This window comes from Corythoichthys intestinalis, chromosome 8 (genome assembly GCF_030265065.1).
Source record: "Corythoichthys intestinalis isolate RoL2023-P3 chromosome 8, ASM3026506v1, whole genome shotgun sequence".
Taxonomy (NCBI): Eukaryota; Metazoa; Chordata; class Actinopteri; order Syngnathiformes; family Syngnathidae; genus Corythoichthys; species Corythoichthys intestinalis.
In genome coordinates this window covers 56,852,549-56,872,380 of record NC_080402.1, presented here as the reverse complement: position 1 = coordinate 56,872,380, position 19,832 = coordinate 56,852,549, and the positions used below count along the sequence as shown (strand labels likewise).

The window sequence follows — 19,832 nt, the reverse complement described above, 5'->3', positions numbered from 1 at the left end:
CTCGAATGGCAGACTCCTGCCTGCTGCCATCATATTTCGAGTGCTATCTGTTCCAATAGTAGTAACTTTGTCTGTTACCCCCCCCCCCCCCCCCCCTTTAGCAACATCCAGAAACTGACAAACACATGCTTCAGCGAAATGTCTTTCTTCTGTTTTCACAACACATAACGCCAGCTAATGCAGCCGCCAGCTATCATCGATCAAGTGTGCCGTTACTCCGAGATAATTATGGTTGCTTACCGATGTCCAGTGGTCTCCTGTCATTGCAACAAACGTAGCTCTGGCTAGTTGCTCCATCTTCGTTGCCTTCTCATTTTCAAAAAGTTGATGAATTTCTGTGCTTCGATGGAAGGACAGTTCATCACAGCAGTATGTGCACACAACTCTGGTTTATCCAGATTTCCATTAGGCAGCTTTTTAAAACGGAATTTGCCATGAAGCAGTCCTGGGTCATCATCCTCACTCATAGTGGCTGGCTGCATTTTGTCCTGCATTGCCGCGCGGAGAATGTAAACAGGGCAGTTGTGGCCAAACTTAGTGTGAGCGGTAAATTGCGTTATTTTTTTTTTTAATGCGTTAATATTTCCAGATTAATCATGGTCGTTAACGCGTTATTTTTGACAGGCCTAATATATATATATATATATATATATATATATATATATGTGTGTGTATATGTATATATGTGTGTGTGTATCTATCTATATATATATATATATATATATATATATATATATATATATATATATATATATATATATATATATATATATATAGATATATAGAGATATATAGAGATATATAGATACTGTATATATATAATTATATAGCCTCCTACTGAGTTACTTGTAGGTACTTGTAGGTGGTACTACTGCTACATGTGGCCTGTTTTTCTAAATATATACATACAGTGGGGCAAATAAGTATTTAGTCAACCACTAATTGTGCAAGTTCTCCCACTTGAAAATATTAGAGAGGCCTGTAATTGTCAACATGCGTAAACCTCAATCATGAGAGACAGAATGGGGGATAAAAACTCAGAAAATCACATTGTTTGATTTTTAAACAATTTATTTGCAAATCATGGTGGAAAATAAGTATTTGGTCTATACCAAAAGTTCATCTTAATACTTTGTTATGTACGCTTTGTTGGCAATAACGGAGGCCAAACGTTTTCTGTAACTCTTCACAAGCTTTTCACACACTGTTGCAGGTATTTTGGCCCATTCCGGCTACGACTGTTAGCATCATATCCAAGTAATGAATGTAAGCAGTGAATGTTGTGGTTTGAAGGCAGATAGCATTCAAATGTTCACTATAGTTGGCTTATAGTTAAAATGAAATGGTTTCATGTTTAATAAGCTAAGCTCATTAAGAGGTCTGTGAATTTTGACTACCGTAATTTCTGGACTATAAGGCGCACCTGACTATAAGCCGCCAGCCACCAAATTTGACATGAAAACAGCATTTGTTCATAGATAAGCCACACTGGACTATAAGCCGTAGTTGTCCTCATTGTATTATGGGATATTTACACCAAAAGATATTAACTGGTAACAATTAATTTGACAAAGGCATTATAAGATTGTCATGAAACCAAATGAACCACCATGAAGCTTTGACCAGTTGGCTGCAAAGCCTTATTGTTTCAAAAATCTTCATTTGGCCATCACTACTCCCTTGGGGGACACAGTCAACCTCTGCTGCCACCTGCTGTCAACACTGTTGTCATCCAGCATTCCTCCTAGCATGCATTGCGGCACTACAGATGTAAATAACAATCAAAATTCATGTTCTGTGCTAATTATTTCTTCAGTTACTGTTCCAGCTGCTCATTAATTGCTAGATATTGTATTTGGTAACATTTTCTTGGATAGTGGTGACATAATACTGTTATAATTATTACACGACACTATCATAAGCATTAATGAATGCTTATAATAGATGTCAGTTAGTGTCATCTAGCAAATTATCTCACTTTTGAATGTACGTAAAAGATCTGAGCTGGACATTAAAGGAGTTAGTGACATAATATACCACATGACCAGTGTTGGGAGTAACGCCGTTATAAATAACGCCATTACATAACAGCGTTATTTTTTCAGTAACGGGGTAATCTAACTAATTACTTTTTCCGCCGTTACAACGCCGTTACCGTTACTGACGGTCAAAAGCGGTGCGTTACTTACTCTGAATAAAGTGAAGAAACTACCAGCCGTGTCGAGTCGACTCTCTGTTCTGTTGATTTGTCATCCAAGACTTGGGGTGCGTTCAGGTTCGAGAACAGCGCACGTACTTCTGACTCCAAGCTGTTTGTCCCTGCTGATTCAATTGGACAATGCTTTCCAAAGTTTGGTAACGTTTTTGTGTTTGCTACACCTGATGCTAGCCACGTTCCCATCTCCCACTGTCAGCCAGCAATAATTCTGCTTCCATCTTGAGGACAGCAGATGCTTTGAAGGTGACGTGAATTGTCGGGAAACGAGCCTACCTGAATGCCCCTCGACAGATGCGATGGAAATGGTTGTGATTGGCTGAGGGTTAGAGTCATGTGTCGTGATAAGTTAATCAAAGCCGGTGATTTCACAAGCATACCGGAACAGTGGGTGCAGCAAACACACACACGCAAAACAGATGCATAGGGTCGGGATGGCAGAGCATTCAGAAGTAAAAATGTCCTTTAAGAGGGGGAGATATAGACACTATTTCAAGTTTGTCGAAATTAAAGGAAAGAACCTGCATGTAATGTGTAATTTATGTCCTGGGGCAAAGCTTTTGTCGACATCCGTGGTAAGCAATTCAAATCTGCTGAAGCACCTAACAAGTTAACTACCTGTCTGTTCTTCTCTATTCCACTGACTCGAATACTGCTCAGAAAATTTCAAATTCTTTGACATACAACAAGTTATTTTTAAAGTAACGGAAATAGTTACTTTCCCTGGTAACTAGTTACTTTTACTATAGAGTAATTCAGTTACTAACTCAGTTACTTTTTGGAAGAAGTAGTGAGTAATGTAACTAATTACTTTTTTAAAGTAACGTGCCCAACACTGCACATGACACATATTGGCATCTGTCATAAGCATTTAGTAATGCCCATGATAGTGTCATGTCATAATTATGACGTTCTTATGACAGTTTTATGATGCAGCTGTCAAATAAAGTTTTACCTATTAACCCAAATAAATCATCAAATAAGCTGCACTGGACTATAAGCCGCAGGATTCAAAATGAGGGAAAAAAGTAGCGGCTTATAGTCCGAAAATTAGGTATACAGGGTGACCCAAAAAAAAGTTTACACTCAGTTGACTGCTTGTTTAAAAGCCATTGAAACATATCTAAATAGGTTGTCATGCTTAAGTGATTCATTAAGGTCACTCAATGCAGCTGATAATCTCTCGTCTCTACAATTCCTGTGCTTCTGCTGAAAATGAAGAAAACTTTTGCTGTACATGAATTGCTGCGTGCCGGTCTGACACCTACTGAGATTGCAGCAAATCTGAGAATATCCAGATGTGCGGTCTACAAAGTTAAAAAGAAGCTGAAAGATACTGGAACAGCCTCACGAAAACCTGGGTCTGGAAGTGCCGATCTGTGCGAACCAAAAAGTTGATTGACAAGGTGATATGTGGCCACCGCAGAGTCCAGATCTCAATCCCCTGGATTATAGCATATGGGCAACTGTGGAGGACAGTGCCTGTAAGAAGCCACAAACTTCTGTGGCAGCCTTGGAGAGGTCCATTGTTAGATCTTGGGAAAAGATGACAGCATCCTACATAAAGAAGACCTGTCAAGCGTTCCGCAGGCGCCTGGAGGCTGTTGTGACACTTAAGGGAGGACACATTGAAAAATAGAGTGTACTGTACATGTTCTTTACAATAATGTATAATCAATCAAATCAATCAATCAAATTTATTTATATAGCCCTTTACAAAACCCGAAAGGCCCCCAAAGTGCTTTACAACAAAACATGGCTCAAGATAAATAAACGGCAGGAAAATATTATACAATGACATTTTACAAAATAAAATAAAACAAAGAGCGCATCACAATAAAATTCCAGCAAGTAAAACAATAAAACCGATAAAATCGAAAAGAAACATTAAAAAAGCCCTTAAGCTAATAAAACCAGGCTATCCTAATCTTTGTAAAAGGCGAGTCTAAAAAGGTGTGTTTTTAGCCGAGACTTAAAAAGACCTACATCCGTGGTGGTGCGGATTTCGGGGGGAAGGCTGTTCCACAGCCTGGGGGCAGCAACCGCAAAGGATCGGTCTCCCCACTGTTTAAGTTTTGACCTTGGAACATCCAAAAGAAGCTGGCCGGTCGAGCGAAGAGTCCTGCCAGAGTTACGAAAAGTTAAAATTTCCGATAGATAAGACGGAGCCTGGCCATTAATAGAATTAAAAACAAACAGTAAAAGTTTGAAATCAATTCTAAAATGGACTGGAAGCCAGTGGAGTGATGATAGCACGTGGGTAATATGCTCACGTCTAGGTGTACCTGTTAAAAATCGAGCAGCAGCATTTTGAACAAGTTGCAGCCGAGAGATCGAGGACTTGGGTAGGCCAACATAAATTGCATTGCAGTAGTCCAGCCTTGAACTTATAAAAGCGTGAATTGCTTTTTCAAGGTCGTGGCGACTAAGAAAAGGCTTCACTTTGGCTAAGAGACGAAGCTGGAAAAAACTTGCTCTTACAACGGAACTAATCTGTTTTTCAAAGTTAAGCCTGCTATCGAATATCACTCCGAGATTTTTAACGTGTGTCTTAAAAATGTCAGCCGGAGCGCCAGAGTTGGGCTCAAGGGCTTTCATCATGGAAGGTGTGCCAAAAGTAATAAATTCAGTTTTGCTCTCGTTAAGGTGTAAAAAGTTTTGTGCAAGCCACTGCTTCACATCAGATATGCACCCCATCAATTTAGCAAGAGCAGTTTTTTTATTAGGTCTCAGGGGCAGATAAAGCTGCAGGTCATCAGCATAAAAATGAAAAGTGATATCATGGTTTTTTATAATTGATCCTAAAGGTAGGAGATAAAGCGCAAAAAGAACAGGCCCTAAAATAGAGCCTTGCGGTACCCCGCAAGACAGAGAAGTTTGTGAGGAGGAAAATTCCCCAATCATTACCGAGAATGTTCTATGTTGTAAATAGGATTTAAACCATTTTAAAGCGTTACCACGGATACCTATGAAATGTTCTAAACGAGATACAAGGACTGAATGGTCAACTGTATCGAATGCTGCTGTGAGGTCCAGTAAAACAAGGATAGCCGGGTTTCCATTATCCACAGAAAGAGCAATGTCGTTATGTACTTTTAACAATGCTGACTCAGTGCTGTGTCTGGACCTAAAACCTGATTGGAACTTGTCAAGGGTGGAATTTGTCTCTAAGAAGGTTTGCAATTGAATAAAAACAACTTTTTCTAAAACTTTGGAAAGGAAAGACAAGTGGGAGACAGGTCTAAAGTTGGACAGCACAGAGGAGTCGAGATGGGTTTTTTTAAGAAGGGGTCTGACTACAGCCTGTTTGAAGGCAGCTGGGACAGAACCGGAACTGAGAGAGGTGTTTATGAGAGACAGCAGACTTGATCCAAGGCAACTAAAGACTTCCTTCAGAAGCCTAGCTGGTATTACGTCTAATGGACAGTTAGTGGGTTTCATGCTACTAACTATTTCGGTGAGGGATGACAATGAAATATGTTCAAATTGCTCAAAGACATTGAGCAGTTCTGAAGGACGTACGTATAATTTGTGATTAAATTCTAATTCTAAGATGAATAAACATGGCATTTAAGTTGTATTATGGCAGTGTAAACTTTTTTTTGGGTCACCCTGTATGTCTGTATGTTATTCACCAAATACTAAATGTATGTGTGTGTATGCACACCTGCACATGAGCCCAAAAAAGTATTTGTTTTCATCTCCTGTGCTCTCTAACTGGAGCCCCTGTAGTGGTCAACACATCTGAGGCAACAAGTGGAAACCTTCACGCTTTGTTTATTTTTACAGCATTTTAGGAAAGTTTGTGATGTTAAATTAATATTCTCTTGCACATATTTATTGTTGTGCAATTCCAATTGGTTGGATAGCATTAATAAATGTAACATTCATAGCATATACTGTGTTTTGGTTGTTGGGAGTATAAGTATACTTCATGCAGTGTATTTTGTTGGCCAACCAGCCATTTTGTGGGCAATTGTTTTTATTTTTATTTTATTTTTCCCAATTAGGGTTTATGGTTTTGGGCACCATGTAGGCTAGGAACACCACTGTGTGGTGGTGATATTGTATTTCATACAAGAGGATGCATGTATCTACTGCATGTTAGGCCTCCAATTTATCATTATGTCTCAAAATAAAATGTTGAACTGAAGCCCAAAGCCACATTCGATCTGCTTTTCCATGAAACCCTCAAATGCATTTTAAGGAGGTATTTTTAAAAAATGAAAAACTACAGTCATACATATTACAGAAGATAAAATTGGAGGAGAAATATTGTATGTATTGAAATTATGGGATTGCAAGATTATGTTTTGTAGCATTAAGGGTTTTCCAAGCAATTTCAAAAATGTTTGCAAAAGTGAATAGTTTTTGTATGTGTGTAGCCGCTGGCAGATTATTGTGTCTTGAGTCATTATATTATAAAAGGCAGGCATTCTCTTATCACAACATGTGATATATTTTATGAAGAAATGCTGCAGGCTGCTCTGCTAGTGTATGCTCATATTTTTTAATCAGTGCTCTTTTACTCGAAAGAATTGTTTGTGAATGTTGTGTTGGATTTTGTTCAGGCTTATCTGAGCTAGACTCATCTGTATTCATTGTGAATCTCAACTAAATGTGCCTCAGATCTGTTGACAGTCAGATTAGAAGAGTGTTTGTGTGCCCTTGTATTGCTTCCACTGTCAATGACAAAAATAGGTGGGATTAATTTTGCAGAAACCCCTCCCTCGTTTAAAAGATGATGTTCGTTTTGATCGAAACAAAAGAAATGGTTTACATTTGAAAGTATCTGCATTTCTTGAAGAGATGTGTGAAGCCACCCCAAAATCCCTTTGCTGAAAATATGAAATATGCTGAAGAGGTTACGATTTAGAAATATTGATTCATTCATTTTCCATGCCGCTTTTCCTCACGAGGGTCACGGAGATGCTGGAGCCTATCCCAGCTAACTACGGGCAGAGGGCAGGGTACACCCTGAACTAGTTGCCAGCTAGTCGCAGGGCACAATGAGACATACATAATATATATATATATATATATATATATATATATATATATATATATATATATATATATTATACTGTAAATCCACTACATATTCATATACTATTTTACTGTTATTATGGTTCTGAAATAAATTAAGATAATGTATTCATAAATCAACAATTTCATAGTAAATCTAAAACAAGCACAGGCAGGAGACATACCTGCTTTGATTTGTAATGATGATATACAGTATATATAGTTACACATGTCCCTTTGATTAGTATGGAGCATAAAATTGGTATCCTGATGCTTGACACTGTAATAAGCATAGATTGCAGGTACCTCATTTTCCAATGTAGAAAAGGCAATTACGGTGACTTTATCCTCCTACCAGTCACATTGTTTGGTATCAACCAGATGTTGTACAAATATAAATGAGCATTAGCTTTGATATTCATTATTTACTGCTTCAATTTCCATTAATTTGCATATAGTTGCTTAATGAAATGATATTTTTCATATGAAGTCACAGTTCTAGATGACTGCACAAAGTGAATGGCATGAGGGCTGCTCCTAAGCACTGCCCATTGAGATGGAATGATGTGGAGAACATTACATCTGTCAAGCTGCACAAAGCAGCCATACGCTTTAAACAGAGTGGAAAGATAATATAGTGAAGCCTATCCCACGCCCTGCTGAAAATAATTAATCCTGTGTGCATGCTATGAGGAGCACATAAGAAGCACCATGTGCATTTAGCCATTTTGTTTTCTACCTGAGTGGCCAATGTGCGTGCATGTGTTTTTGATTTGCAATAATCTATGTCACCATGAACACAACCTTAATTAAAACCTCTCAGATTGATTTTAGATGTGGATGGTGTACACAATTTTTTTTCGCACACATTTACCAGTAGGTGCAAGAATATTTTGCGTAGATTACAATAATTAACCCTTTATCTGGGTTTATTTTGTCCGATTTTGCATGCCTTTGTTATTGCATTTAAAGAAAAAAATGTTCAAAATGGCCTGGTTGGGTCCCTTTTTTCAGGACACTGTAACCTTTATGTCCAAACTGTTCTTTTCTTCACTGACCAATTATAATCAACATTTTGGACCCAAAAATATAAAAGTACTGTATCCAAAATATTTTTGGCAAAATTTGTAATATTTATATCCTATTGACAACCACATATGCTCGACGAACCATTTTTTAAGCTTGATAATATTTATTCAACTTCTTAGGATGAACATTTAATTAACAGAAAATGATGAAAAGTTTTATATTTGATAATTTCACAGAAAAAGCAGGTATGGTCATAGGCATTTTTGGCCTTTATCGAAATGTGTTAAATACATTATAAAGGCAACATCATAAGCATGCAAAATAGGACAAAATAGGCCCAGACCTTAAAGGGTAAAAGAAAACAACAAGAAAAGTACCAAACAATGCATCCATGCAATCACCACTTAAGTCACAAGTGCTCAAATCAACCCAAAAAGTTTTTTTTTGGTCATTTGTAATACACTAGCATGTAGCTGTATTACTGTATATTGAAGCATGCAATTTGAGTAGTCAGAAGTGTATCTTATAGTAACCTAAAATATCACATTCATTTTCAAATTTGCTGTTACTGTTAAGGTTCGCGGTACCGATGCAGACCTCCTGCGTCGCCCAATGCCCACTGCATACGTCTCTCATGCGGTCCGTGCACCCACAGTGTCTCGACGTGCATGCCCAAAACGGAGAAGACTACATGATCAGATGAACACAAAGTTTATTATCCATCCATCCATCCATCCATTATGTTCCGCTTGTTCCGGGGTCGGGTCGCGGGGGCAGCAGCTTTAACAGGGAAGCCCAGACTTCCCTCTCCCCAGCCACTTCAACCAGCTCCTCCGGCGGGATCCCAAGGCGTTCCCAGGCCAGCCGAGAGACATAGTCTCTCCAGCGTGTCCTGGGTCGTCCCCTGGGCCTCCCGCCGGTGGGACATGCCCGGAACACCTCTCCAGGGAGGCGTCCGGGAGGCATCCGAACCAGATGCCTGAGCCACCTCAGCTGGCTCCTCTCTACGCGGAGGAGTAGCGGCTCGACGCCGAGTCCCTCCTGGATGACAGAGCTTCTCACCCTATCTCTAAGGGAGAGCCCGGACACCCTGCGGAGGAAACTCATTTCGGCCGCTTGTATCCGGGATCTTGTTCTTTCGGTCACGACCCAAAGCTCGTGACCATAGGTGAGGGTAGGAACATAGATCGACTGGTAAATCGAGAGCTTTGCCTTTCGGCTCAGCTCCTTCTTCACCACTACGGACCGGTGCAGAGTCCGCATTACTGCAGACGCCGCACCGATTCGCCTGTCGATCTCCCGCTCCCTCCTACCGTCACTCGTGAACAAGACCCCAAGCAGTGACGTGCGGTGAGGTTCATGGTTGGTGAGGCACTGACTCCTTTAGTGTCAGATTTCCAAATATATAAACCAAAAAGGGTAGCTTATTCAATTGGCTACTGGTTATTTCATATCTCATCAGCATTCTTCACAAAACACACACACACGGTACATATTATCGATACGTAAAAGTAAGAAAATAACATGCATTTGCGATAATTCATGCAACATAAATGAGAGTAAAGAGTGGTGTACAAAACCACAGAATTCAATTCTGACCTTTAATGAAATATTCAGTTTTTTTTTTTAAAACTTGTAATTCTGATACTTTAATCAATTTATTACAGATTGCTAAACAAAAAGTGTGAAAAGAAAAACAAAGAATATTTTATTTAAGGCCAAAATTTAGTTAGGACATTAATAAGACCAAACAGATTGGATGAAGGGGGCAAAGGGCCACATTTCTCATGTATATGAACCTAGTTAATTAATAGACAAAATGATCAATGCAAAATAAATCCTTATCTACTGATAATAACTTTTATGTGCATTGGTTCAGATGATACACTGTTCAATTCAAACCTTTGTTTTCAAAAAATACTAAAGAAACATTTTGAAAACTTCCTGAATAAATGTCTGGTTTTTATTAGCATAAACATAATGAAAATAATTTACTTAATAATGGTAGGGTCAATTCTATCCTTACAACATATGGAACTATTGAAAGATCTAAATTCTCTATATAACTGAACATTATATCACGCAAAAAAGGTAAGGTTGCTTAAACGTTGGTGGGGACAATTTTAGCATCCTGAAAAGTTGGTAGTGTTATGTCCCTACCGTCCCTATGCAAACCTACGCCCTTTTTGTAAAAGTCCTCCTTATTTTCCTTTACCTTAAAAAATCTCTCCGCCTCAATGGAGAGGATTGCTTCAATTAGATCGATGTGTTCTATTTGACAAGCAAGAACACACAGTGGATGTGTCCAAATGTCTAGCTAACCTTTCATCTTTCTTAGCAAAACCATGTAATCGTTCTACATATATGCCACGTTTAGAAGAGCTTACACGCTCATCGTTACCACGAAATGTTAACTCCTGTTTAGCTAGGATGCAGGTTGCATTAATGAGGTATTTCAAACTCTTTACTTTAGCATTCTGGATGCTACCGTTGAGCTTCCGCTGTTCGTCAAAGCCAAATCGATCCTTGAGCTTCCAAAAGTTTTTAAAGCAATCAGGCTTTGAATGTGAGTGGTCGAGCTCTCGTGTTTGCTGAGGCTTCGTGGTAGTTTTTTAATGTCACAATATCTCGTGTTAGTCCAGACATTGGCACAAGTTGAGAAAAAAAGGCAGGGAAAGCAGCAAAGCCGATGTTTTTGAAGGACAGCCACATAGCCAGTCTTTTCGGGTGTACCAGTCCGTTTGAAAAGCGCGACTTATCTTCTGTCCCGTAGTTTGAAGCACACCTTTTAGCTCCGGTGTTGTTAATCGCGTCCACTTTTGACGGAAAGTCCAGTTTCACGTACGCCCCCTTTCAGTGCGGCAGAGTACTTACTATCTGCCGCAAGCTGTGCCTTTTCACTGCGGTTTTATTTCCCATCAGCAAAACTAAATATGTCGCTAACAAAAATTAAACTTTAAGGGTTAAAGACATTAGCCAGACTGTGGAAAATCAGGTCAAATAAACGTATCTGGAAACATTATAATGGCGACATGCAGATGTACGGCAACCAGCACGCTCCAATTCCATGTATCAACCCAGTTTGTTATGGATTGCGCAATCAGAGGTGAGGCTTTACTCGTTGCTGCCGCACCTCTCGTTTCACTTCGTTATTTGAACAGGAAATGGGCAAATTCAGCGATTTTGACTATAAAAAATGTTTGAAATGAGTCATACATAAAGAGCAATGGACAAATATGAATATAAATTTGATGCTATAATTATTTTTTTGTCATGATGACAGGTGAGGCTCTGCCTCACCTGCCTCCCTTGACCGCACGTCACTGACCCCAAGATACTTGAACTCCTCCACTTGGGGCAGGATCTCATCCCCGACCCGGAGAGGGCACTTCGCCCTTTTCCGACTGAGGACCATGGTCTCGGATTTGGAGGTGCTGATCTTCATCTGAACCGCTTCACACTCAGCTGCGAACCGCTCCAGTGAGAGTTGGAGGTCACGGCTTGATGAAGCCAACAGCACTAAATCATTGCAAAAAGCAGAGATTCAATGCTGAGGTCACCAAACCGGACCCCCTCAACGCTTCGACTGCGCCTAGAAATTCTGTCCATAAAAATTATGAACAAAATCGGTGACAAAGGGCAGCCTTAAAAAAGGGGGACCAACACCCCGGTCTGCCAATCCAGAGGCACTGTGTATTATTTTTACCCCCACTCACTTAGGTTCTACCAGGTACCCACCAATGGGAGCGTCGCATTGCCGCATCAAACGCACCAATAGGAGGGTCGCGCTGACACATCATTGCGTCACCAAAAGTATTCCAAGTGATGCTACACAGCCCCCACCCAGCCAGCTAGTTGTCCTTAGCAACCGCAGCTTCCGGAATGTAATCCCGCAAATGGCAAGGAAGTCTGCAGCGCCGCCGAGCTCACTCTCTTCCAGCCAGCGTTGGAGGCGTCCAAGGGTCCTCACTCTGTTTCTCTAGCCATTTATGGAGATGATCAGGGGCGAGCCGGTCTCGGTGAAGAATGACCACCCGGTTTCTACTCAATCGTGTTTGCCATCCTACATTCCACTTTTTACACCAGTGTAGCCTTGTAAGAATTGGCTGCTCGCTTTTGACTGTTTATGTTTTTCCGGCACTCAATTGTAATGTCAATAGCCCATCAATGGGAGCGTCGCGTTGCCACATCAATTGCACCAATAGGGGGGGTCGCGATGATGCATCATTGCAACGATGACAGTATTACAAGTACAACAGTTTTATGAAGGATGTCATTTCCTTTAGTAATTTTAAAATATATCTTATTATTTGGAGATACACAAGCACTGTATATCCCATGCAAATGACCTGTATACATTTTGTTGGATATTGATGGCGTTCTATTCCTGTTTGGTGTGTGCTAAATGGCAGGGCTTGATCCGGCCGCGGTTTGACGGACCAGAAATAGACCTCGTCTGTATTTTAGTTTTGATGGACTGAGAGGCCGTACTCAGGCGTATCCGGATCGGAGCAGAGCGGATCATGTGGACCACCTCGTATTGATTACAATACAAACGTGTTTTTCGCGTCGTTCGGAGGGTAACAGACCGAGTGGAATTCCGGGGGATGCAGTTACAAAGAATGATCTAGAAAAGAGTTGTTTTTTTTGTTACAAAAAGGTGATTTCTGTTTTAAATTATGTATACAGTGATCCCTCGCTACCTCATGCTTCAAACATCGCACCCTCAGTCCATTGCAGATTTTTTTCCCAAAAAAAAAAAAAAAAAAAAAGGATTTTATAAAGATGTCCCATCCGATCACGTACAGCCTCTCACTGACCCTCTTGAAGGATTTCTTTCTCACCAGGCAGCTGCAGCTTGTTACAGTAAACGATGAGTGACTAGGTGAGGTGCTTTGAAGTGGCCAGACAGCTACAGAGGGGCAAATAAGTATTTAGTCAACCACCAATTGTGCAAGTTCTCCCACTTGAAAAGATTAGAGAGGTCTGTAATTGTCAACATGGATAAACCTCAACCATGAGAGACAGAATGTGGAAAAAAATCAGAAAATCACATTGTTTGATTTTTAAAGAATTTATTTCCAAATTTGAGTGGAAAATAAGTATTTGGTCACCTACAAACAAGCAAGATTTCTGGCTTTCAAAGAGGTCTAACTTCTCATGATGTCTAACGAGGCTCCACTCGTTACCTGTATTAATGGCACCCGTTTTAACTCATTATCGGAATAAAAGACACTTGTCCACAAGCTCAGTCAGTCACACACCAAACTCCACTATGCCCAAGACCAAAGAGCTGTCGAAGGACACCAGAGACAAAATTGTAGACCTGCACCAGGCTGGGAAGACTGAATCTGCAATAGGTAAAATGCTTGGTGTAAAGAAATCAACTGTGGGAGCAATTATTAGAAAACGGAAGACATACAAGACCACTGATAATCTCCCTTGATCTGGGGCTCTATGCAAGATCTCACCCCGTGACGTCAAAATTATAACAAGAACGGTGAGCAAAAATCCCAGAACCACACGGGGCGACCTAGTGAATGACCTATAGAGAGCGGGGACCACAGTAACAAAGGCCACTATCAGTAACACAATGCGCCGCCAGGGACTCAAATCCTGCACTGCCAGACGTGTCCCCCTACTGAAGCCAGTACACGTCCAGGTCCGTCTGCGGTTTGCTAGAGAGCATTTGGATGATCCAGAAGAGGACTGGGACAATGTGTTATGGTCAGATGAAACCAAAACAGAACTTTTCGGTAGAAACACAGGTTCTCGTGTTTGGATGAGAAAGAATACAGAATTGCATCCGAAGAACACCTGTGAAGCATGGGGGTGGAAACATCATGCTTTGAGGCTGATTTTCTACAGAGGGAGCAGGACGAATGATCTGTGTAAAGGAAAGAATGAATGGGGCCATGTATCGAGAGATTTTGAGTGAAAATCTCCTTCCATCCACAAGGGCATTGAAGATGAGACGTGGCTGGGTCTTTCAGCATGACAATGATCACAAACACACAGCCAGGGCAACAAAGGAGTGGCTTCGTAAGAAGCATTTCAAGGTCCTGGAGTGGCCTAGCCAGTCTCCAGATGAGTTGAAAGTCCGTGTTGCCCAACGACAGCCCAAAAACAGCGCTGCTCTAGAGGAGATCTGCATAGAGGAATGGACCAAACTACCAGCAACAGTGTGTGAAAAGCTTATGAAGAGTTACAGAAAACATTTGGCCTCCGTTATTGCCAACAAAGGGTACTGTACATAACAAAGTATTGAGATGAACTTTTGGTATTGACCAAATACTTATTTTTCACCATGATAAATGGTGACAAATAAATTATTTAAAAATCAAACAATGTGATTTTCTGTTTTTTTTCCCCCACATTCTGTCTCTCATGGTTGAGGTTTACTCATGCTGACAATTACAGGCCTCTCTAATATTTTCAAGTGGGAGAACTTGCACAATTAGTGGTTGACTAAATACTTATTTGCCCTAATGTACCTTTCAAAGGCCGCCACCTCATTTAGCTTTTTAACATTGTCTGTAGTAGCTATGGCAATTCATTCATTGTGTTGTATATAAATATAATAAAGAATGATACTTTGGGGGGAAAAAAAGGGAAAAATAATGTCTTATGTGTTTCTCTCTCCAATGCTAAATCTGAATAAATACATTAAACATACCAAAAAATATATATATTTTTTCCCTTTTTTAATGTAAATAAGCTACAATTCTACTTTGAGGATTTCGATTATTGCGGGGGGGTCCCCATGAACTGCAAAAAACGAGGGATAACTGTACATTCTCCTGATGCTCTATGGTGTCTTCTGACAGTCTTAGGCTAGGTTCATACTGCAGGTATGAATGCACAATTCTGAATTTTTTGTCATATCTGTTTTTTTGGCGTGCCCGTTCAGACTGCCTTTGTCTATTGAGCAAGTTCCAGTATTGCTCATGCGCATTAACAGTAACAAATTAACAGCGCAGTCTGACACGTGCGTAGAAAACTGTCCCGCATGCGCAGAAGCATCAAAACATCAAGACAAATGACAACACATGCTGGCTCTGCATCATTCTAGGGTGATCATATTTTGAATTTAATTCGATTTTATTTGTATAGCCCTATATCACAACAAGGTTGTCTCAGAGGGCTTTGCAGAGTCAATATGATACACAGTCGGAAACAGTAGGTGAATTAGATGAAGTTCGTGTCCTGGGCATCCCCCATCCTTAGACCCTCCTTGGCAGCAAGGAAAAACTCCCAAAACTCCTTTGATTTCCAAAAAGAGGACACAAATAACAGACATTATTAATCCCTGTTTAGTCTTATGTTCCAAGTTCATATCGATTGATAGAACGCATGCACCGTATGTGTGTGCATCGTCCATGCACACACCATACTGTCAGTTTGTCCGAACTCTCGGCCATGTAGGCAATATTGAAATACAGTACTGCTCATTTAAGAAACAGAAAGAAAACCGAGCATTCTCAGGCTTGACCCCCGCCCCCCCATTATATTATATTTCTGACTGTTGTCAAGCTCACCTCTTCCCAGAAAGCTGAGTTCAAGCTAGGCGCTAACGTTACTATACAGCTCCGTCCTCCGTGCCTCTTGCTCTATGCTGACATAATTGCTCTATGAATTCCGATTTGGGAGACTTGACAGTTCAGACCGCCGCAACATTCTGGAAAAATGTGGCCCAGATCAGATTTAAACCACATAAGAAAGTGACCCAGATCGGATTTGAAATGGTCCACTTCTATGCGACCTGTTCCGTTCAGGCCGTCAAGTTAATGCCTCACTCGAGTTGGAAAAACTCGAGAAAAAAAAATTGGATTCATGCATTACGACCTGCAGTATGAACGTAGCCTTAGACTCTCTTTAGAAGTATTTATTAAACACATGTTAAGTGTACAAATGAAAGACTGACTTGTGGGGGATTTCATTTTTCTATTTCATTGAACCAAAACCTGCAATTTGGAACTCTCATTTGGAATTCTTGACTGAAATGTAGTCACATGTGAGCTATTCAATTAATGGTGCCAAAACTGAAAAAGCTATTTCCTGACTATAAAAAGAGGGGGGAGTCAAAGTGATGGGAAAGGAAATCATTTGAGAGCAGAGATAAAATAGAAGAAAAGCAAGAGTATAAGCTTAAGCGTCTCAATCAGGCCTGCCAAGAACACCGTCGCATAGGCCAGCACTCCCACCCGACTTATACTCTTGGTGGGGTTGAAATGAATGTCAGAACTTTGAAAGGTGTGATACTTTTTTGTCACTCACGTTGATAAATGTGTCTATAGATTGCTGGACATTTTTTGACATTTCTTGTAAACTTACTGAGGCAAATATTCAAATGACATCTCCCTGTCTCTTTGCAGGACAGTCCATTGATCATGCAGTCCGATAGAAATGTGACTATCAATGCTAGGACTGATGACGGACAATTGACTGGTCAACTCACTGTGGGTAAGGCATACACACATGCTTGCACACGCACACAAACACACATCATGTGAAGAGTATATACTGTATATATATACACATAAAAGCAAATAGATCATTTCTCAAAGGACATTAAGTTATATTGCTTTGTTTTTGCTTGACTTCCTAAATGCATTTACCCCCTTCTGTTTGCTAAACTAAATACTATCTGTTTCCATTAGGCTTTCTCACTGAGCCTTGAAAGCCATTTTTTTTTTAGGCCGAATCATTTTTATCTGCTCTAATTGGATTAGTGAAAGCCTATTGTTCTTCAGAAGACATAATTCTGTGCATGTGTGGCATGTATGACGTCTTCCTATAGAATTCAATTACTCGGGCAAGTCTGCATGGACTTTTAACAAATCTTTTATGAAAGTTGCATGCTGTAATAATGTAGATGACAAATGTGTCTGCCCAACATATGGCTCATTTTCATTCATCCAACAGTAGTGAGGGATCATTGTGATGTGTTGAAACGTCTTAGTTGCTGATGGAAAGTTACCAGCTAGTCTCTGCACATTTTTCTGGTTGATGGATCGGTGACTGGTAAATTAAAGCATCCAGCAGTATTAGAGTTTAATGACATAGAAAGGTTAGTCTCCTAATGTCGTGTGAACAAGGTAAACAGAGATGAGCCAATTATTGAACTACAACAACATTACAGTTATGATTAATGTCCCGCCATTTATGTGTTGTTTACAACCATCAAGCTGTGTGTGTGGGGGAGGGGGTGGGGGGTTGTGGGGGTGTGTATAAGGGAGAGCTCATAGATGAACATTTACAGTTACCTACTTTACTTACATCAGCGTTTTAAAGTTTCTCAAAGAAAATGCTATATTGAATGATGTCGGCAAATGTTTTTTTTTTTTTTTTTTTTTACAATAAATAGACAGGCACTCAAAGTCTATAAATATCTCACACTAACAACTATTTATAGTGCTACCTAGGTGGGAGTGTATTTAGGATTTCAGCACATTTAGCTGTTGACTAGCGGCTGTGGATTTTAACTCCCACATCTTCCCTGCTGTGCTTGTCGTTCAGGCTTTGTTCCCGTGAAAAAGCTGGTTACAAGTTGTATCGGTATAAGGACTTCTAAAAAAATAAAGAAAGTATACTGGGGAAACAATGCCTATCTTCTTTAAAACATTGTGGTCTGCTGATGGAGAGGTTATTTGTTTTTTTTAACCTGTCCTGTTCAGCAGCTTAGACACAGAGGAGAGGAATCTGAGTGCCCTGATTGTCTGAACAAATTTATTGTATTTCATGGGAGTGTGATATTCTCCCATTGTGGTTGTTCATTATATTTTATTCAATAGGAGAGAGCAGCAAGCAGGCGGGGGTTATAGCGAAAAAACAGCGAGGCAAGGAAGCAGACAGAAGAGCAGACAACAAACGGAAATACACTGCTCAAAAAATAAAGGGAACACTAATAGAACACTTTGTAGATCTGAATGAATGAAATATATTTTTTAAATACTTCGTTCTTTCCATAGTTGAATGTGCTGTTAACAAAGTCACTCAAAAATTATCCACGAAATCAACCCAAGGAGGTCTGCATTTGGAGTTGTACTCAAATTTAAAGTGGAAAAACACACTACAGGCTGATCCAGCTTTGATGTAATGTCCTTTAAACAAGACAAAATTAGGCTCTGTAGTGGGTGTGGCGTGCTAAATATCTATCTTGCCTCCTCAGGTGTAGTTTTGGCTAAGCAAAGTAAAAGACTGTCTCTAAGGTACTTGTCACATGATCTGTTCGAAATTAATTTTGACCCATTTTGAAATACTGTACTTTGTAGGGTTTTTGTTCATTTTATTCATTTTGTTGATTGTTTTACTGCTTTACAATTTTTATAGACAACATTTTTAATGTTTAGGGCTTTATTTTTAAGGGGATATCAATCAAAGGATCAATATTGTTGATATTAGGCCTAATCTTTGAGTTAGCGGGGTCTTAATTAGTCGGTAGAGTTGATTTATAGAATTTCCGTATAGTTCGTCAGTTATTTGTTAATTTCAGGGCTCCGGATTGGCTAAACTAGCGCAAGTCAATGGTGCCTGCTTAGCATGCCAATTAAAAAAAAATGATATTAACAGCTCCAACATAGTCAAATAAATTACCCATGCAGCCAAAACAATATTACACCACACTGCCGTAATTCATATCATTATGCAGGGTTATTTTTTTTAGACGCGTATTGAGACCACAATAGAGAGGAGTGCTTCGGCCACTCGGGCTCAGTCTGCTGGAGAGTCCCTTTCATTCCCACAAAAAAAAATTAGCGGTGAAAAAAACAATGTCATATCACTCCACCCTGCTTGCCTAGACAGCCTGTTCCCTGCAGAGCTGCTGGATTACAAATGTTGCTGTCCACACTACAAATATTGACATGCAATGGTAAGTTTTTCATAACTTTATCCTGAAAACATAGCCAATACTATTGATTACATGGATCATCAATGATTCTCGTACGTGCATATGTTGTTTTTTTATTGGGATGCGAAGAAGGCACCATTGACTCACGCTAGCCACTCTGGTGCCCTGATACTAACAAATAGCTTAGAGACGGCACAGAATTCTGCGACTAATTAAAGCCATGCGAACTTGAAGATCAAGTCTTTTGTCCAAAATTTTGGTAAATTCTTTTATAGGAAAGTCAGTTACATGCAATGACATATTTTAGCCACCCGGGGGCACTGCCCCCCCTCAATCTCCGCCTATGCGTGTGGGGGGCCTGATAACCGAGATGACAGAGGAGGAGTTAAAAGGAGACATGATTAGGCGGAGTGGAGCGATGTGAGGTGTGGAACCCAGTATTAATGTGAATCACATGTAAGTGTGGCTATGTAGATATCCTATTCTATGCTGCCTGATCGCTAATCCTGTCACCGACAATCTCTCTACTTGAGTGTGCCTAATTGCACCCAGTCATGTGTGAGTCCACACAGACATGTGATACACCTGCAGAAAAGTGGAAATTCTGCACAGGGGCCGGCCCAGGCTCCCCGGGACCCAGGGTGGTGTTCCGAACCATCTGCGCCCCCATTAACTGGCCCTCAGGAAAGGGGAAGGGAATGAGAGGTTATT

At 40.2% G+C, this 19,832-nt stretch overlaps 1 protein-coding gene across 2 annotated transcripts in view; it reads left to right on the top strand.

The window, feature by feature from the left end:
- The window catches only part of LOC130919936 (zeta-sarcoglycan), a 650,031-nt gene that overhangs the window by 447,853 nt on the left and 182,346 nt on the right, over positions 1-19,832 (top strand). For both annotated transcript variants that reach the window (XM_057842610.1, XM_057842609.1), the window contains exon 4: positions 16,645-16,732. In XM_057842610.1, the coding sequence (XP_057698593.1) occupies positions 16,645-16,732 (88 nt within the window). The remainder of the gene's footprint in view (positions 1-16,644; positions 16,733-19,832) is intronic.